The following is a 21,450-nucleotide window of genomic DNA, read 5'->3' as shown; positions in this document are numbered from 1 at the left end:
TTATTGCCTGATGAAATATAAAAGACAAGTGGATCGGCTGCATGAAAGTAAAATGAAGAGCACTCAAGCTCCCCAATTTGGCCCAATACTCTCTCTGAACAGAGGGAGCCCACATCCCCGCTGCCTGGAATCGCATCTCTCTTACTGTTAGGCATGCGTTTCCCTTTAGCAGTAGTTCTTTGATGCTCTTTGCCTGCTCAGTTTCTTCATCCTGAAAGAAGTTCTACAGCATCTAAATGTGCCTGACAATGTATCTCAGACCCTGGAAAACGAATTCACGTTTCAGTAGCCTTTGAAATGTTGGTTTAGAGGTGACATGGGTTCCTTTCTCAATTAAGGAAGAAAACTTTCTATAGTCTAGTCCCCATAGCCTCCATTTTGCATGAATGCAGAGCCTTTGGATAACAACCTCCAAAGGTCATCATGTGTCATGTGGCCCTTCCGTGTCAATCATGTTGGAAAGAGATCGATAACATGTTCTGTGTTCAGCAGGCACTGCAGAGTGAAGTTGCATCCCAGGCCTCCGTCTACAGCGACCTTGTGCAACGGAAGGAATCACTGTTCTCGGTGGCCTCCAAAGATGATGTGAAAATGATGAAACTACATTTGGAGCAGTTGGATGAGAGATGGAGAGTTTTGCCACAGATACTTAGCAAAAGGTTGGGTTTTATAAGACATTCTAATAGTGTGCATTTTTTTAAATGGTGAGCCTATGAACTAAGAAAGCATAGTTTTGTTTACTTTTATTTAACCCAACTATTCACAGGATAATTATAGGAGGGTAGAAAACCACTGTACTTGCCATTTTAAAAATCAAAGCACTCAAATATTGGCATTTCTGATGCACCTCAATTCAAAATTTTAGTCTCATAATCAGGGCAAATGACCAAACTAGTTGAACTATAGTAAAGAGAGTAGGTTTGCTCATGTTTGTATTACTTATTGCTTAAGCTGTTTGTGTACAGGAGAAAATGGTAATTAAAATTTTCTTTCTCATGATATGTCTAAGCAAAGGCATCCACTCACCTATTATTAGTCAACCTGGTTCATTTATTACACAAGCAATGGTTGATCCCTGACCATATCCCACACCCCTTTCTAGGTCCTGGGGATATAGTAGTAAGCAAGGCAGGCAGAGTCCTGTCTCTGGCTGAGGGGAGGATCAATATATAATTAAACAAATGAGTGAATGATGCTGTTTCAGTTGGTAAGTAATGTGAAGACAGCAACACAGGGTAACATGGCGGGGACTGTAGGTCCAGCACAGCCCCCCAGGTACATGACGTCTGTGCAGGAAGCAGACTCATGGTGCTTCGGGGGCAGAGGGCACAGAAAGGGCAAAGGCCCTAAGGCAGCAATGAGCTGGGATGTTGGGGAAGCGGTGGGCATTGGCAGTGTGGGCGGCACTGGATCAGATGAGGTCAGAGAAGTCGATGATGAGGGACCCCTCGCAGACCACAGTAAGGAGCCGTGGCGTTTCGCCTTCCTGTGTACCCAGGGAAGTGCCCGCGTTTAGGCTTGGCAGAGGGTGTTCCGATGACATGGAAATCATTCCTGGCTGCTCTCTAGAGAGTGGATTATAGTGAGGCCACGGTGGTGGCAGGAAGGAGGCCAGCTTAGGAGGCTGTTGGAGGCCAGGCCAGAGATGAGGCGATGCAGACCAGGGTGTGAACATGGAGAGGAGAGCCCAGCATGCTATGATAGGTGCCCAGACACGCACGGGGCAGGTGTGGTGGTGAAGAAATGGAGGACCATCTGGGTGGGCAGCACCAGCAGTAACTGAGACGCAACAAATTGTAAGAGAAACAGGGTTGGTGAAGTAGAAAGCGTTAAGAGTTCTGGTTTGTCCCTGTTGGATCACATTAGTTTTGCCAGTGATTAAGCTGATTCCAAAAACATACCAACTCTTCCTTTCCACTGCGGGACATTTAACTTTTATTATTGATTGATTGATTGATTGATTGATTTTAACTTTATTGGGGTGACATTGATTAATAAGAGAATAGAGTTACTGTATGACCCAGCAATCCCTCTCCTGGGTATAAACCTGAAAAGCTCGAAAACCTGTATTGGCCAAGATATACGCACCCCTAAGACCCTTTACCTCTCGCACCGCCCTCTGCCTAGACTTCACTTCCTGCAGTCTGTGGTCGCCGAGCACCAGCAGTTTGATGAATTGCTGCTTTCCTTCTCCGTCTGGATTAAGCAGTTTCTCAGTGAATTACAAGCCACGTCTGAGATCAGCTTAATGGACCATCAGGCAGCTGTAACCCGGCACAAGGTAAAGTGCATTCCTCTAAGAGGGAAGAAACATGTGTTCATCACAGAGAGCTCTTCCATTTTAAAGGAAAGCGAATTTATAAAAACCTTGCCAGCGATTTAACATTGTATTTCTCCATAAATGTTCTCACAATGTGTGATGCAGATAACTTAAGCAGATAAAGCCACTTCAGATAAAATACCTTTTTTTTCACAATGGGGCGAATGATTTCTAGGATAAAGTGATGAGAATGTTCATTTGTAAGCTTCTCAGTTTGTTTTGGTCCAATGCTAAAAACTAATACTGAATCCCAATGCTTTCACAATATGGTTTTTCTGAATTACTATTTAGCTTGAAAGTTATTTAAAATTTAGTTTTCTTATTTCTAAATTATGCATAATATGTATCCTGATATTTTTTTAAAAAAATTAAAAATCAGATATTGGTCATCAAGTATTGGAATAGTTGGGGTAAGCTCCATGATAAGCTTATAACGATATTTACTGATAATACATTTAATGTCTATTGTGTGCTCACTCTATGCTGGGCTTGCCAATTGGGTTTACCCAAAGGAAAAGTATGTTTTCCTTTCTTCATGACTGCAGGTGGTTTTACAATTTGGAGCAAGGTGCTCACCAAAGTTAGGCTCCCACCCTCTAAAGACAGGAGCTAGGGCGCCATCTTCCTCGATGAGTACATTTCAGGGATGACTCCCAGGTGTTTGAGAAAGTTAGTCTTCAGTAGTGAAACTGTCCAGGAGGTTTTAAAAAGATTTACCTCTCAAAGGGACAGAGAATGAATTTGTAAGTTTTCTAAAGTAAATGCTCAAAGAAGCCCTCTAAAGTTTAGTAGTTCAGCTGAGGGAACTATTAGGGCCATTCTGGTCACGATTAAGACAGGTGATTATTTCTCTTTTGTGGAAACCATGCTGAGAGTGTTAGCAACCCTCTGATGGGTTTTAACCATGATATATTGTGAGCTGGTCAAGTTTTCTATACAACAGCCTTAGCCAGTTCATCTACATTTCCTTAGAGAGAAGACAGCTAAAACTTGTGCAGTTTCATCTGCTTTATTCACACCTCTGAAAAGAGGCTCATGTCTGCCTATCTCACGCTCCTTCACTATGTTAGAATTAGCTGGATTGTATGTATATATATATGAAGGAGTGTATATATATATATATATATATATATATATATATATATAACATATCTTTTAAAACCTTACAAATTTTTGGTTTCTTTTAATTGTATACACTGTAACTATACCTTTTAACTGTATATACATATATCTTTTATAATCTTTCAAATTTATATATGTGGATATATACTTTTTGATAATTTATTGGGGTGACATTGGTTAATAGGAGCATATAGGTTAATGATTTCTATCCACAAAGGAATTCTTTTTCATGGAATACATTAGTTCCAAATCAGAGTTGTGATTTATATGAAATACATAGATGAGCAAAACAAGAAAAATCTTAAGAATCTTTCTAAAAGTTTCATTGTGGGTGACCTTTGAATACTATATCATGCATTGCATTTAAAATGTATCTTTTTAAATTTTTACTTATTAACTTGATTGGGTGACGTTGGTCAACATGAACCTATAGGTTTCCGGTGTGGGTTTCTGTGCTACAAGATTGTATATTGCACTGTGTATCTTGACATCACCAATTCTGTAACATGTCTGTGCCCAAAACCACAGTGTCCCTGAGGAACCAGTGACTCTCTCTTCCCTTCCAGGACCACGCAGCAGAAGTCGAAAGCAAAAGGGGGGAACTACAAAGTCTGCAGGGGCACCTGGCGAAGCTGGGCGCTCTGGGTCGAGCCGAGGACCTTCACGTCCTGCAGGGCAAAGCAGAGGACTGCTTCCAGCTGTTCGAGGAGGCCGGCCAGGTGGTGGAGAGGCGGCAGCTGGCCCTGGCCCAGCTGGCTGGGTTCCTGCAGAGCCACACCTCTCTGTCAGAGGCGCTCCACCGGCTGAGGCAGACGGTGGAAGCAACCGACAGTATGAATAAGAAGCAGACTGACTTATTAGAAAAGGACCTGCAGGATGCGATTCAAGACATGAAGACGTTAGAATCTACGGCCATCGGTCTGGACAGCATTCTTACCAAAGCCCAATACCATCTTAAATGTGGAAGCTCTGAGCAAAGGACTTCCTGCAGAACCTCAGCTGATCACCTCTGCTTGGAGTTAGAGAGGATCCAGAACCTTCTGGGAACCAAGCAGAGTGAGGCAGATGCCCTGGCAGCATTGAAGAAAGCATTCCACGACCAGAAAGAGGAGCTGCTGAAAAGCATCGAAGACATCGAAGAGAGGGCTGACAAAGAGCGTCTGAAAGAACCCACCCGCCAGGCGCTTCAACAGAGGTGGGAGGAGGCTGCCGAAGCCGTGGCCTCAGCTACTTTTCATTTGTCCTAGGATTAACTCTTGTGCAAAACTTTGATAGTACCAGACTTAGCAGCGTCTCTTTTTATATTTTTAGGATAAAACTCATGACTAATTTGACATTAAGGTCCTAAAATATATTTGGGTTCATTGAGGATTTTCCTAAGAGCCTCGTGTAAGCCACTTATTTACAACAGAGTATGTAGATCATACCGTGTATTTTAACTGATAGAAGGGACTCCTGTTCTGTAACAAGAATGAAAGCAGAGGAGGAAGGGAGGGATGCAAGTAGACTTGTAGTTCAGGTGCTAAATCTGAAGGAATTCTTCCCTGGTGGCTGCTAGCTCTCAGAAAAGATGCAGCAAATTCGTTCGTTGAGATTGAATGACAGGGGATGTGGACAGAAAAGGGTGTGAGATAGTCTTCTTATAGGAGGAAATGGAATTATACCTGTGGAGCTTGGTAAGATGATAAACTGCCATTTAAGATTTGTATTTATTCACTAAAAATGAAGCCAATCAGCTTGGCGGAATGGTTCTCCTAACCACTATTTTTTTAAAAAATATATTTTTATTTATTTCAGAGAGGAAGGGAGAGGGAGAGGAAGATAGAAACATCAATGATGAACATTTTCTCATGATAACCTTCAATAACGCATGTAATTTAGGTTATATATATATATATATAAAACAATCTATATAATAAAAGCCTAAGTGACCATGACAATGGAATGACCAGAACTACTGGCACTATGATGCACACTGACCACCAGGGGCAGACGCTCAATGTAGGAGCTGCCCCCTGGTGGTCAGTGCACTCCCACAGGGGGAGTGCCACTCAGCCAGAAGCAGGGCTCATGGCTGGCGAGTGGCAAGTGCAGCAGTGGTGGCAGGAGCCTCTCCCACCTCAGTGGCAGTGCTAAGGAGCAGCAAGCAGGCAGGACTGTGAGAGGGATGTCCGACTGCCGGCTTAGGCCTGCTCCAGAGGGGGCCTAAGCCAGCAGGCGGACATCCCCCAAAGGGTCCCAGACTGTGAGAGGGCACAGGCTGGGCTGAGCCCCGCACCCCCCATGCTTGGATTTTATGCACCAGGCCTTTAATATATAAAACAATAAACTTACAAAAGGGAATAAGACTTGGGAAGGACAAGTCATATATATATATATATACATATATATGTATATATATATATATATATATACATATATATGTATATATATATATGAGAGACAGAGAGAGAGAGAGAGAGAGAGAGAGAGAGAGAGAGAGAGAGAGAATGGCTCGGTGAAACTATTTTTATTTTATGAAACAACTATGGTTCTTAAATATTATTTTACATGAATTAGACCTCATGGCACAAAATATTTTTATATCAATACCTTGCAATAAGAACTCACCTCCTTTGCCTACAAGGTCAGCCCTAGTTTTAAAAGCCTTATCCCATCAAAGAATAATAGAAAGAGAATACAAACTTAGAAGTTTGAAGGTGAATAGTGAAACTGACTTTAAATGTTTTCTGCGGTGCACTCTAAAGTATGCAAAGTTAACTGTAACAGCATCTTGACAGCCATCCATTTGATGGCTCTGTTACTAGTTTTCTAGCTCTCAGAGTGTGTGCTTTACAGAGAGGAAATATTGGTTTGCTACCTTTAGTAAAACCACACTTTAATTCACAGGTTGAGAGTCTTCAATCAGTTAGAAGATGAACTGAATTCTCATGAGCATGAGCTATGTTGGTTGAAAGACAAAGCTAAGCAAATTGCTCAGAAAGATGTAGCCTTTGCCCCTAAAGTTGATACAGAGATAAATCGCTTAGAGGTCACCTGGGATGATACCAAAAAGCTCATTCATGAAAAGTAAGTCAGAAACTTCTCAGTTTTTGCTTTTTAACTTCTCCCTATTTTGTGACGTTGGGCCCTGCCTGGTGATTTGCATGGGTGTGATCAAGCATTGAATATCTTTTGCCATCTTTAGTATTCTGTGTCTTTCGGTAACGATAAGAATTCAGTCCTACAGAACTTGACTAAGGAGGCTGCTTTGAGATAACAATTATATGTGAAAGTCAATGCTTAAACGCAGTTGTCAAGTTACTAAGTGCGATCATGAGAGTCTTAACTTCCTGATTTCCTTTTTATTCTGTTTTGTTATAGTTGTTTGTAACTGAGGTATGATTGACATAAAGTAAAATTCACTCTTTTAAATATATTCAGATATGCTCAATTGTTTTTTTTTAAAAAAAGGCAATCTGATGAAGAAAGAATAATAGTCTTTTCAGTGAATAGTCCTGAAACAATTGGGTATCTATATGCATTAAAAAAAATAATATATCTACATAAGTTTGAGTTATCCAGAACATATATTGCATCTTTGCTTATTATTGAAGTCACAGATTTTATTTGAATGGCTGTGTGCATTCTTCATTCATGAGGATATTTGGGACATTAGAGTTAAGTAAGATCGACCAGCACTCTTTTACCTTGGTAGGTATAGACCGGGTTTTCTCTTTCATCTATTAATATGTGTGTATACATCAGGTCCAACCATAGAGAACTCTGCCCTTTCCTGATACCTGACAATAAATGATGTCTTCTCTTTGATCATTGCAGCCAAGGCCAATGCTGTGGGCTTATTGACTTAATGAGAGATTATCAGAACTTGAAGTCAGCTGTATCTAAAGTTCTAGAACATGCCAGCAATGTGATTGCAACCAGAACTACTATAAAGGATGAGGAGGATCTTAAATGGGCCTTATCCAAGGTAGTAATTCAAAATGTATTTATTTTAGTAGAACACTTTATTAAACCTGTTTTTCTTTACTCACAATGTATTTGCTATACAAATCTTGTCAGTACAGTTAGATGTAGATAATTCATGCTAACAAGCTCAACTTTTTTTTTAAGAGTTCTGATATCCTAGGATTCTAGCAATTCAAGAAAATTAGTATATATTTGTACAGTTTACTAATATCCCTGGTTTCTGCATCAGGTCATCCAATAATTAAATTTCTTGGAGACAAATGGTTTTAAGCTCTTAGCATTGATGATTTTATTAATTAAGGAAACATTTCTGTTCACAGCATGAAACTGCCAGAAACGAAATGTGTAAGGAGCAGAAAGAATTGGATGACTTCACCAGTAAAGGAAAGCAGTTGTTATCTGAGCTGAAGAAAATTCACAGTAGTGACTTCATCTTGGTGAAAACAGACATGGAGAGCACTATGGACAGATGGCTGGATGTAAGCTCATCACCTTGGCTTCCATGAATAGTTCAAATAGTCACATTTCTGAATCTCATTTTGGGGCAAAGGATTATTGAGAGATGTAAATTCCATTTTTAACTTTTTTTTTAAAATATATTTTATTGATTTTTTACAGAGAGGAAGGGAGAGAGAGATAGAGAATTAGAAACATCGATGGGAGAGAAACATCGATCAGCTGCCTCCTGCACACCTCCCCCTGGGGATGTGCCCGCAACCCAGGTACATGCCCTTGACCGGAATCGAACCCGGGACCCTTCAGTCCGCAGGCCGACGCTCTATCCACTGAGCCAAACCGGTTTCGGCCCATTTTTAACTTTTAATGCTAAATACAAATATAATATTCTAAAGGAAAGTAGTGTTCGCATAAATTTTAGAAGTAGTAAAAAAACTATTTGCTTTATTTTGTTAAAACTTACTGGCAAATATTCTAGAATTTCACTTGACAGCTTCAAACGTAACAAATTTATAATCTGCCTTCTCAAGACTCTGGAATTATGAATAAAAATAAAAGAATAATGTATAAACAGCCTACAGACTATTAACCAACATGTGTAATAATTTAAAGTAAGTAGATGCTTTAGCATTGAAACGCATTGGCCTTGTAGTTTATATCCTTGGGTTTTAATTCCTGCTCTGTCATTTACTGGCTATGTGACCATAGGACAGGTCACTTGATCCTTCTGGAACTCTATCTCTCAATTCATGCATATTTTACACTGTTTTCCAGCTCCAAAAATCCAGTGATTCTGTTGACCTCTATTATCAATATCTAGGCTCAGAATTTAAACCTATAGTGGGTTCCCTTACTTAAGCAAAGTCACTTAAGTTAGACATCGATGTTTAAATACTATAATCAAATAATCTGGGGACTTCAGAAGACCTTATATTCTTCCACTTTTAAAATGATATTCTTATTGTGGAAATAATATTAAGTAATAATACTATAAGCATGTAAAATTGGTTAATCTTCTATATATTTACTTATTCTATAAATATGTCCAAGCCTAATTATGCCCATTTTTATGTATCATCATTACAAATAAAAGGGCTTATTGTATTACTTTAAAAATAAATATAATACTGCCCTATATGGACCCCTATCTTACAGAATTCAACCTTAGAGTGAGTTATATTTCAGTAGAACTGTTGTGATTACTTTTCCAATTTACAAATAAAAGTCAAATGTTTTAGAAATTCAACCAACTCTCCCAGTGACAGAAACAACTTATATAATAGCATTTACATAAATTAAGTTCCGTGCACTAGTCAGTTTACAATAATTTTTGTAAAACTTGGTTTTCTGATCAGATTACAATTTTCTGATTAAGGAAGGATTGACATTTTTAGTACTTTGGTGGGGCAAAGAGCATTTTTTAAAGCCTCAGACTGTTAATGATTTGACTTTGATTTTCTCTTCCAGGTGTCAGAGAGAATCGAGGAAAACATGGATCGGCTGAGGGTAAGCCTGTCCCTTTGGGCTGATATTCTCTCGAGTAAGGACGAGATCGAAGGCTGGTCGAACAGTTCTGTCCCTCAGCTGGCCGAGAGCATCAGCAACCTGAACAACAGCCTCAGAACAGAGGAGTTCCTGAAGGAGTTTGAGGTAAGTGAGCTACCCTTTCATATGGGAGCTGGTGATGTAGCATTGGCCAGAATACGAAAATATTGGTGTCCTTTTTTAAAAGTCCATTCTTTTTTTTAAAAAAAAATATCTTTATTGATTTCAGAGAGGAAGGGAGAGGGAGAGAGAGATAGAAATATCAATGATTAGAGAGGATCACTGATCAGCCACCTCCCACACGCCCCGACCAGGGATCGAGTCCACAACCCAGACATCTGCCCTGACCAGAATCGAACCGTGACCTCCTGATTCACAGGTTGATGCTCAACCAACCACTGAGCCACGCTGCTCTTTGAGACACACAGGAGTATAATAAACAATCTTAACTATCTTTTGCTATTTATTTGAAAGTAAGCCTACAATTTTTCCATTCATCTGGGAATATGGCATCTTCTTACTGAAAAACCAAATTGAAAGTGATTGTCATTCAGTAATATTTAGTATCTATTTTTTCTCCATTCAAATGAAACGTTTATTGAGGTCCTAACTGGCTCAGTGGATAGAGCGTCGGCCTGCGGACTCAAGGGTCCCAGGTTCGATTCCAGTCAAGGGCATGTACCTTGGTTTCGGGCACATCCCCAGGAGGGAGATGTGCAGGAGGCAGCTGATCGATGTTTCTCTCTCATCGATGTTTCAAACTCTCTATCCCTCTCCCTTCCTCTCTGTAAAAAATCAATAAAATATATTTTTTAAAAAATGTTTACTGAGTAGTTACCCTGAGCACTTACGCTAGGAGCTGGTTTCCTCCACTTCCTTTCCAGAAACGTAAGGAAATGGAGATGGGAGTGTCACAGGCTTCCAAGGAAAGTGGCCTTTTTAAAGTTCCAGTCACTAATTTATTTTAACCTCCTTTTATCCCCATTTTTCACATTCACTTATTCATTCACTCATCACATTCTTAATGAGCACCTAAAATATGTCAGGCAGTTTTTAGACTGGAAATATAATAGTGAAACACACAAAGTCTTTACCTTCATGGTATTTACATTATTTACATTACAATATATATAATATGCAAAATGACAATCAGTAATAGGGCTATGGTGAAAACTGAAGCAAGGGAAGGGAAATAGAGTGACAAGAGATAACTTGTTTCACATAGCACACAAGTGACTGTACTCTTGGTGAGGGAGGGACTGTTGACCATTGTATGCTTGGGTGCCCAGCACTGTGCCTGGTATAGATGTGGAATATGACAGATATGTGAATAAATTACTATAGTCTGGCAAAATATATAGTTAAATCATCTGTATTACTGACCTAAGTTATTCAGCTGGGTTTGACCCAAAGAACATTCAAGAGATTATTCCTATTCCTAAGGGCAAACAGAAGTAGAGGAGAGTATTCAGACTAAAAGTACAGTCAGTGAAGGCACCACAGTCCCTTTAGTTATCTTTGATGTTAAATAACCATTACAGCTCAAACTGTATGTGGCATGTGTTGGAAGGGGGCTTGTACCTGCTTGCAAAAGTCAATTATTATATTTTCAAAAATCTTTCGAGCCAGTGTTAATCACAACCATTATTAAAAAATTTAATTGTGCCCGGCCAGCATGGCTCAGTGGTTGAGCACCAACCTATGAACCAGGAGGTCACAGTTTCATTCCCAGTCAGGGCACATGACTCGTTGCGGGCTCGGCCTCCAGTAGGGGGTGTGCAGAGGGAGCCGATCAATGATTCTCTCTCATCATTAATGTGTCTATCTCTCCCTCTTCCTTCCTCTCTAAAATTAATAAAAATATATTTTTAAAAATTTCCATGTAAGTAAATTACAATTAAATTAAATCTATTTTAAAATGAAGGTAATGAACACTCAAAAGTTAAACCTTCCTGGCTATTATTCCCCTATGACTGCTGACTGGGATCTCAAGCTGACATTCGCTCTGTCTTTCTGGTGGAAATACTGCAGAATGGTGCACTGCTGTGGAGCTCCTCCAGCACCATGTGCGTGACTCACGTTGTAACTCTAAATCAGGGGTCCTCAAACTTTTTAAACAGGGGGCCAGTTCACTGCCCCTCTGCCGGGAGCCGGTCCATCCTTGCTGTTTCAAGGGACCTGGCATATATAGCATACTGTTCTTAATATGTTTGCTCCCCTTAGCGCTGTGTGTTTTAACCAAGGTCACCTCTCCGAGAAAGGTTGTTTCCCCAGGTAGGAATTTTTCCCTGAAGTCAGGGAGGGGATGCCTCTCCTAGAAAGGTTGTTTCCCCAGGTAGGAATTTTTCCCTGAAGTTAGGGAGGGAATAAAACCCCTCAACTAAGTGCCAGGCGGGTAATTAATCACTTTAACTATGAACAATCATGCTTAAGCTACATAATCTTTACTCCCTGGAATGGAGATAAGAAACGCCCTAACCTTTGTAATAGAGATTGATAGGATTGAATCAACTGGTATAAATACAGATGTAATAAGACAGCAAGACACAGAACTTAGGAGACAGAAAGAAGACAGCACCTACACAGAACCTACAGACAGAAGAACTTCGCTGGAGAGAACATGGCAAAAGATCCTGGACTGAACCTGACTACAGAAATTGGCAAGAGAACCTGACTAGAACCTGGTGACTGAACCTGGCTGGAGAACCTGGACAGAACCTGGCTGGAGAACCTAGCGAGGGAACATGGCTACAGAACCTGGCTGGAGAACCTGGACAGAACCTGGCTGGAGAACCTAGCGAGGGAACATGGACACAGAACCTGGCTGGAGATCCTAGCCAGAACTTCGCTGGAGATCCAGACCAGAACTTGGCAGGAGACCCTGACAAGAGAACCCGGCTATGATGATCAACTGAACGCTGCCTCCGTGTCATTCCTTCTTCGCCGACTCCGTCCACACCTTTGGGGACCCCTGGACCCGCTGGGGTTGGACCCCGGCACCCCTCAGACCGTTGGAGGTCCAGACTATAGTTTAAAAAAAAAACTATGAACAAATTCCTATGCACACAGCGGCGGCAAAAACACCCGGCGGGCCGGATAAATGTTTTCGGCGGGCCCCATGTGGCCCGTGGGCCGTAGTTTGAGGACCCCTGCTCTAAATGGTGGTGAGCCTACAAATCAGGGCCTTCTCTTGGAGAGCCAGTTGTTAAACCCGCATAGTCTACTCCCAGCTCTGACCTCTGGGGTTCAGGGAGCCAGTGGGCATCAGCCCTATGTTCATAGGCCCAGTGCAGTCACTCACAGAGATGGCTTTTCTGTGGCTGCTGTGGCACACCAGCTCATAAACTCAGAGAGCTGGACTCAGCCCCGTGCCTGAGAATGTCATGCTGCTGCAGAGCAGGAAATGAGGTGGGCGTGTGGGTGCGATGCCTTCATTGTCCAGCCGGTTTCTGGAAAAGGCCAGTGGGCCTGGCAGATAGTTCATCACATCTTACTGGGTAAGTAAATTACCTTCTGGATTGAAGGCACCAGGAGGTTTGTTAGTGTCCACAAAGCACCAAAGCACTATATTTAACTATCCCTTTGTGGGCCCCAATGACTAATGATGTTTATAAATGTCTAATTGGTTCAGTAACAGTTCTTTGGTTATTTATCCTTTCTTCCTTTTTATGTTAGTGTTGGTGCAAAAAAACCAAAAAACAAACAAAACAATAAGGCACGATATTAGACATCAATCCTCTAATTAACCTGATTTCTGTTTTCACATCATTTAAATGTTTATTTGAAAGGTTTCTTGTGTGTTACAGATAGCCAGCTGTTATTAGGTGCTTCCAATGTGTACTGGCTTGGCAGTGCTTCCTCAAGAGTTTAATGTTGCCATGGTAACCAGTGATATCAATGCTAATGAATAAATGACAGTTAGTTGTTAAAAATCCCCACTGACTCAAGACTTTTGGTTAGTGGTTAATTTTTTCCAGGAGCATTTTTCTTCCCCTATAAAAGAGAGTGGGAAGAAAGAAAGTTCCGCACACTCCCTCACATCCCAAGTGGAAGTAAATGGTGACACTTTTCCATATTCCTAACTAATGACAATGATCAAAAAATGAAAAAGAAATTTTTTTTACCCTAGCTTAATGTTGGGGCATTTTGACAGTTAACTCTTGAAATTATTAAATGCCAGATATAACGTGAATGTTTGGATTAGTCATGCTTTTCCCCTTTGTCTTATACTTGGCAGTCTGAAGTTAGAAACAACGCATTGAAACTGGAAGACCTTCATGCTAAAGTGAATGACCTAAAAGAATTAACGAAAAATCCGGAAACTCCATCAGACCTTCAGGTAAGCACTCAGTCAGTTCTGTAATAGCTGCTACCTGCTAGGCTCTCCATCTCAAAGAGTATTTCTATTCTCTGAGTATTTGTATATTAAAGCATGGGGCGCAGCTACAGTGTTTTGGCCAGGTTCAAGCCTCGGACTAATGAAAGGACAGGGTCCTCTCATTGCCACGTGCAAGTCCCAGCTGGAGGGCAGGGCCCTCCCAGCACAATCATAGCCAACAGCTGTGGTTGTAAGCTTGAAGCTATGGTCCGAACACGCGGCTCCACGTGCCTTGTGATAGAGTTCGGGTGCATGTAGTTGAGTTGGGATGAAACTCACCAGAATGCTGTAAACAACGTGATCACGCCCCTACTTTGCCTCGTGGCATCTGCTACAAAATAAAGACACGGCTTGTGGGTGCCGGCGTTGTCTCTTCTTCAGGGAGCAGCGTCCCACCGAGACCCAGCTTTCATTCTCTTCTCTGTCTTTTCTCAATCCTTTCACCCCTCACTCAGGGTCACTGAACCAGGCTGAGCTGGCCTGGCACATAAGGCGCCCTGGGGCTGAGTATGCCATGGCCGTGCCGGCTCCCCACATTAAAGTGCGTATGTTTTGATTGTTTTGAGTGGCCTGCAACTCTTATGTCATCTGGGGTGAATGCCCGAGTGTGACCTCCGGCCAGAGGTGAATCATAAGAGAAAAAGAAAGGAGAGCGTTCCTGTGTGACAGCTCGGCTCATCGAAGAAAGCTCTCTGGGGGAATGGCAGGCCCCGGAGGCAAGAAGTTACGCGATGCCCACAGGCTGCGGAGGGAGAAAGTGAAAAGCCAGAGAAAGGTGCATTGCTTGCATCTAGGGCCCTTCACCGGGTGGCCACAGAAGCCAGGGGAGTCTCAGAAAAACCCACAGGTCAAGGCCCGTGAGAGGAGAGAATGGGAAAGTCACCAGGCTTAGAAAGCGTGGATGCCAGTCCCCCCCCCGCTCCCCCCCACCTCCTGCTTGCCCCAGCCTGTGAGAAATAAAGTGAAAAGAGACAAAAAGAGGCACTTGCCCCTTTCTCCACTATGGGCTTCCTGTTTGCAGCAGATCTGAGCCGGGGCAAGAAAAAGCCCTTAACTTTAAGTTCGGCTTGAGTTCAAAGTCTTGATTATTAAATGGTCCTGGATGTTTTTGTTGTAGAATTGAAACTGTTTGCGTTTTACCATAAGTCCCTTTTTTATCTGTGGTCCAGAGAAAGCAAGGCCCTCCTGAAATAAACCACCCAGGAGCAGAGAACCAGCCTCCCTGAATCCTGAATACTTAGAGTGGGAGACAGAAAGGAAAGCGCTTTAGGATGAAATCCAATGATGGGGGGAGGGGGCCCTTGTCCAAAGTAGTGGTCACATCAGGGCAAAATGTGTGTGTTTCCCAGGGAGAATGAGGAGCAGCTTTTGGTCACCTGCTTGGTAACGCGGCGTGAGTCCGGCTGTTGTTGAGATGTGATTGTGTGTATCCCCTGGAACCTCAGCCAAACTGCCACTTTCGTGTCTCATGTTAACTGTAAGCCTTACTCTTTCCATTTGCCGATCACTTCATCACTTAAAATGTTTGGCAACGTGTGCACACTGATTTTCCGTCTTAGAAAAATTGGATGAACATCCATGGTTACGCTTATGTGGTTTGGTTTGGTTTTTATGATTAAGCTACACATCCACGGAATTCCCAGTAAAGGAGTGTCTGGTTTTCACAGATTTTGATGAAATCCTGCTTTATGTTTTATGTTTAGTTTATAGAAGCGGACCTAAGGCAGAAACTGGAGCACGCCAAAGAAATAACCGAAGACGCCAAAGGGACCTTGAAAGATTTCAGGGCTCAGAGCACACAAGTGGAGAAATTTATTAACGACATAACAACCTGGCTGGCGAAACTAGAAGAGTCCCTGGTGAACTGCGCCCAAACTGAGACTTGTGAAGGGCTGAAGAAAGTAAAGGTAGGTAACCAGCTCTCATTAACTGGTTATACTTCAGTGGGAATATTAGTTCTCCTGCTTTGTGGTGGCTAGACTCAAACCTTAACCTCTGCTCTCAATCACCCGTATTAACACAAGACTTAGCAAAGTAAGTAATGGGTAAAGAACTGAAAGCAAGATGACTAATCTGAAACAGAAAGCATGCATTGCTGTAGGGCCTGCTCACAGGCTGCTATTTATTATTATTATTATTATTATTATTATTATTAAGGAGATGACATCTATAGAAATGTTTGAATATCCAGGAATTTTCAAACTTGAATGCCAAATAGTTTTTCCTCACTTATTATTTTTATTGGTCAGTATGACTGCTTTTATCTAGAGAGAGATATATTTTTTCATTGCGAAAACATCTCACTTTTATGTCAGTATGTTTATTTTCATAGATGACATTTCTGATCAACTCTCTATGAGGCTTATGAGTTGAGTTTTCAATAAAAAAATGATATGTTCTTTTTCAGTATATTATTGTTTTTCTGTTCTTGAGATTAAGGAAGTATATTTTTAAATTAAGTACTTGTGCCTTTTTTGTGGCCTGTGACCCGTGGGGCCCACTGACGAATGTGAACTTAGGAGGGTGCTTGCATTTGTAGTTTCTAATCAACTGATCAAACCCAAGCTCATGGCTGGAATCCACAAGGATCAATTCAATTTGCTTAAAATGCTAGCTAGACTCTCACTCAAATCCTAGCGACCTCTCAACAGCTGTTTGCAGTCGTTCCCAAGGAGAACTGGGCAACATTCTCAAAGAATCAACACAGAGATATCACAGATATTCAAAAAACAATCCCACAAAGATGTATATATTCCTGAGTAGATTTGGATAGCATCCGTTTCCAGAGGAAGAGCCATCATGGAATAGGTGGAATATTTCTCTTGTAGCTGATAAACATCCTCCATGGCACACTTTTATTCTCTAGGAAATGCAGAAAGAACTTCAAAGTCAGCAAAGCAACATCAGCTCCACCCAAGAAAACCTCAATAGCTTGTGCCGCAAGTACCATTCGGGGGAGCTGGAGCGCCTGGGCGGGGCAATGACGGGCCTGACCAAGAAACACGAAGCTGCCAGCCAGCTGTGCTCCAGGACACAGGCCAGCCTTCAGGATTCTCTGGAGAAACACTTCCATGGTGAGCTCCCACAGGCCTTTGCATGAATAGTTTGTTTACAAGAAGGAATCCGGACCAAATGCTGTGTAAAAACTGCCAGCAAACGTTTGCAAAACTTTCCGGAAGAATATCAAGTTAAATTCACTTGGGCATTGAGATTTGGGCAGTGGAAGTGTCATGCATGTGCCCTCACCATAAGCAACATTTTCCCTTTCTCCTCAGGGAGGTAGGAGTCTGACGTTTGATGATTCAGAATTGCATCTAGATTTTCCACATATAGCTCATGTGTGTGGAAATTACTTCCACTGCTATGAGGAAGTGATAGTCAACCTGGCTATTAGGAGAGAGCATGAAACAGCAGCAGCATGTAATTCAGGAAAGTGCCTGTCCTATGGATGTGCCAGACTCAGTTTCCCACACGGCTGCCTGTGCTCTGATGTGGACACATAATGACAATGCTCAAGTCAGCTTGGCGGAAAGAGGAGAAGGTTTCTCTTTGTGCCACAAAAATGGCTTTAGCACCCCTAAAGTATTTCTCCCCTTGCACTCTTCCAGAGTCAGGCAACTAATTATTTCTTTACCAAAATAAAGAGACATAAGGGGAAATCGGACATTGAAGGAAAGTGAATCTCTTTACAGTCTTTTCTCTGAGATAATTTCTTGATTCTACTGTGAACAGTCATGGCTGTAGATCATGCTGTGTCGTATATGTCATATTCTAGATTATTATGATCTTCCTTCTGGAATGTTTTGCAAGGCACAATGCAATGGGCTGAAGGCCAGAATTAATTCATGGTAGCTCATTCAATGTTTTGGATGCATTTCTCATTCATGTTCTTTTCCAAAGAGTCCATGAAGGAATTCCAAGAATGGTTTTCTGGAATAAAAGCAGCAGCAAAAAAATCATCAGACAGAACTGGTGACAGCAAAGTTCTAGAGGCGAAGCTTCATGACCTTCAGGTACGAACACTGGTGTTGCCTTTTCTTCTTCCCCAAACTACACTCAAGTGCGATCGGGTCAGACCTAAATCATCTCTCTCCCCAAATCTTTTAATCTTATTCTAAGGTTTCCATTTCCTTATCAGAATTAGATTTCTTGATTGATAAGGAGATAAGCAATATGAAAAGTAAGCTGAAAAATCAAATTAGAGCTGTAGAATTTCTAGATTCCCCTTCCCCTCTCTTTTAGCCTATTGACTATTTGGAATTCACTCTAAACTAAGCCTAATTTTAATTTCTATAGCAGTAAAAGCATACACAGTGATATCTATTTCACGTTACTATCATGGAGGAGTTTTAAAAAGAAGACACCACTGACATCACGTGTGCTTTTTAACAACCTGTGGTCTAAATTTGGAACTTAGAAATATTCAAATCAAAGCAATAGATATTATAGATTGTATAGGTTTTAGCCACTAGGAAAAAATGTATGAATTCAGGAAAGAGAAGGCCATTGTGAAGCAGAGTTAAAAAATAATTGATGCAAGACTAGGTTTATACTGAGCTTTGGCTTTGTTTTTTAAGTGGCGAATCTGAGCAAAGCATTGTATTAAGTATTGTAAAAATAATTTTTAAAAAATTACTGGAAACATGCGGATTTTGTGGCCTAATGGGTGATGACAATTATGTGGATAACTCATTCTCTATCAGAGTAGGAAGAGTGTCATCGTACAGGAAGCTAGTTTCGCAGGAGACAGGGTGACTGCAGATGTGGAATTGTCCCCTTTAAGGCCTGAGATGCAGTGAAACTCCACAGAGAAAAGTCTGGAACTTAGAGACGAGTCAGGACGAGCACAGCAGTTCTGGGTTCTTTTGCTCTGCCGAAGCCAATGACCGTGCATATGGTCTTTCAAAGAAGAGGTGCACACCAAGCAAAGAAGGGAACCCAAGTCAGGATATGGCGTGCAGGGCGGATCAGAGGAGGAGGGATAGAGGCAGCTAACCAGTTAGAAGACATCACACTGACCATGAGGAGGTGGAGCCTGCACTAGGTTGGGGCAGTGAGAAAGAGGAGAGACTGAGGTCAAGACATCCTCCTTCCCAGGTCGGCATTATTCCCAGTGGGTCCTCAGTGGTTCCAATGCCTGGCTGGCCTGTCCTCAGGGATGAGCCTCGATTATATCCAGCTGCAAACATCATTCTTACTCCAGCCTTGTCAATGGCTGTCTTCCTTGGGCCCCTGTTTTTCTGCTCTTGCTCTACTAGCTCAGCTCAGAGTTGTAAGTAGTGCTCCCAAACACCAGGGTCTCTGAACGATAGCAAATGTTTTATATTACTTTTATTTCCTGAAACAGACCATTTTGGACTCGGTGGGTGATGGGCAGTGCAAGCTGGATGCTGTGACTCAGGAAGGACAAACGTTGTATGCACATTTGCCTAAGCAAATGGTCAGTAGCATTCAGGAGCAGATTACCAAGGCAAATGAGGAGTTTCAAGCTTTTCTGAGACAATGCCTCAAAGACAAACAGGCTCTTCAAGACTGCGCTCTGGAACTTGGGAGGTAGGTTGTTTCCATACAGGTAGATTTCATCCTGTACAGAATGTCTTCAGGGACTTAGAGAAAAAAAAGCCATTGAGAATAAGCAAATCTTTGAAATTGTGAGTTTAAATTTAAAGCTTTGACCTTAATTACAGATTCATACTGGGACAATAACTGACTGCTCGAACTATGATGGCATCACGTGGTTTGATTTTCTACACAGAAAATAAAGGAATTATACTCACTAGTAACTGTGAATGACATGAATTCAGACATTTTTTGGTCTGTTTGACTAACTCAAGATATTAGAGCTTTGGCATCCAGGTTTTATATTATCCAAGTCTTTTTCTTGAGTCTACTTCTGCTGGGTTGGAGTCATGGCAGAAACACCTACTGTATTTATGTGAATCAAGAGTCCAATCAGGAAGCTATGTCAACGTGGGTGAATATAGAATAAAAAAGGGGGGAACCTTGTTACTAGGGGGGAAACGATGTCAGTATAATCAAAATGCCTTTCTGGTAGTGGAGTAATTTGCCTGACTCTTATCCAGGTTTCTCAGAGAATTTACACTGTTTTCAAAACTTAGAGCCCTTGGGCTCTGGTGCCATATTTCAAATCCCATAAGATACAAAGACACAGAGAGGACTTCCCCTTTTTCTCATCGGGCTTCCACAGCCTCCCTTATCCATTGACCCCAATTCAGGGTCTCTACTAAAACCCAAAAAGTCAAGTGCATGTTGCAGGGGAATGTAATCTTGTTGGTAATTACCACCTATGATTACCAGGTAATCAATTCAGCTTGATAAGGTGATTCATTTCTGCCTGGGTTGCAAGAGAAATCTTCATAATTTTCACTTTGTTACTGAAATAAGCAATCATTTGAATGGGCTTATTGTTGAGTTTTCTTCTACTTGAAAAATCATGAAAACATGATTGATGTAGACATTGTGACCTCAGCTATTAGAATGAATTTATTATAATGATAACCTAAGAATTTCTCTATGGTGTTTTTCTTTTCTTTAGCTTTGAGGACCAGCACAGAAAACTGAATTTATGGATCCATGAAATGAATGAAAGGTTAAGCTCAGAAAACTCAGGAGAGAGTAAACAGCACATTCCTGAGAAGAAAAACGAAGTTCATAGGGTTGAAATGTTTCTGGGTGAACTCCTGGCTGCCAGGTATGGTGCAGAAATGGAATTGGTCCTTTCCCCACCAAGGACTGAGTGTTTGTCTGGTTGGTTGGTTATTTGGTGTGGTTGGCAGTGGGTTGGTTGGTTTGTGGTTGTGCTTGTTTTTATCCCTGAATGTCTAGAATACAAATGATCGTGCAGTGTTTTCTCCCTGGAGAGAGCATAGGGATGGAGGTAAGGGGCTGGTCTACATCTTTGTTCTACCTCCCTTCGCTCAACAAATTGGATAGGACACTCACTTCCTGTATTTTTTTTTATATTAGCTTTTAGCATTGAGATGATGATGACACTTTCTTCTCAGAGATTATTGTAAGGATATAAAGTGATTAAAAGATACTATTCATTTACAAAAAGAATGCTATAGATCCCAATTTCCATATGTTCTTTATACGTGTCAGCCTCCTGTCCCATTTTTAATTCACCTCATTCTCACAAAATTCTTTGTAAAACAAGAGGGGTGGTCATAAAGTCTGGCTGTCTTGGAGGCTCCCCTTCTCCATTACAGCATTTGCATCTTCATTGCTTTCTAACTGACCAAATGATTCTGGTTCCTTTCCCAGGCCAGGTTCTCTGGCCTGACTTTCAGGATGTCGCACCCTAAATTCATGCTTCAGTCCTGGCATTTTCACTTGCTTCATTGAAATTCTACCTTTGGAAAGGGTAGTGCAATTTGACCCAAAACTCTTTAACTACTTCCTAAAGAGTAGATACAACCATCTGTGAATCAATAGAGGCTAGCACCAGCCTGCTTCATCAGACAAATTAGCAGCAGTGATCAACTAAGTGAAAACTGCCTAATTCAGATTAGACCCATTCCCTGTTTCCACCGAGTCCTCTTTTTGGTCAAACATGCTGAGTGTTCCTAGTCCTGAAAAACAAACATACAAACAAGTGCACAATAGAACCCATACCAACAACTACTGCTGGTGTGCTCGT

The 21,450-nt window shown here is 41.5% G+C and overlaps 1 protein-coding gene across 1 annotated transcript in view; it reads left to right on the top strand.

Moving 5' to 3' along the window:
* Positions 1-21,450, top strand: part of SYNE1 (spectrin repeat containing nuclear envelope protein 1) — a 387,878-nt gene that overhangs the window by 151,223 nt on the left and 215,205 nt on the right. Inside the window, exons 39-51 of the mRNA XM_081094059.1 lie at positions 493-659; positions 2,128-2,281; positions 4,009-4,637; positions 6,332-6,511; positions 7,262-7,412; positions 7,732-7,890; positions 9,335-9,517; positions 13,650-13,751; positions 15,494-15,697; positions 16,657-16,864; positions 17,691-17,803; positions 19,138-19,343; positions 20,347-20,502. Coding sequence (XP_080950185.1) covers positions 493-659; positions 2,128-2,281; positions 4,009-4,637; positions 6,332-6,511; positions 7,262-7,412; positions 7,732-7,890; positions 9,335-9,517; positions 13,650-13,751; positions 15,494-15,697; positions 16,657-16,864; positions 17,691-17,803; positions 19,138-19,343; positions 20,347-20,502 — 2,612 coding nt within the window. The remainder of the gene's footprint in view (positions 1-492; positions 660-2,127; positions 2,282-4,008; positions 4,638-6,331; positions 6,512-7,261; positions 7,413-7,731; positions 7,891-9,334; positions 9,518-13,649; positions 13,752-15,493; positions 15,698-16,656; positions 16,865-17,690; positions 17,804-19,137; positions 19,344-20,346; positions 20,503-21,450) is intronic.

This window comes from Myotis nattereri (genome assembly GCF_964212035.1).
Source record: "Myotis nattereri genome assembly, chromosome: 6".
Lineage (NCBI taxonomy): Eukaryota > Metazoa > Chordata > Mammalia > Chiroptera > Vespertilionidae > Myotis > Myotis nattereri.
The sequence above is the reverse complement of the archived record's forward strand: the minus strand, read 5'-3'. Positions and strand labels throughout refer to the sequence as shown.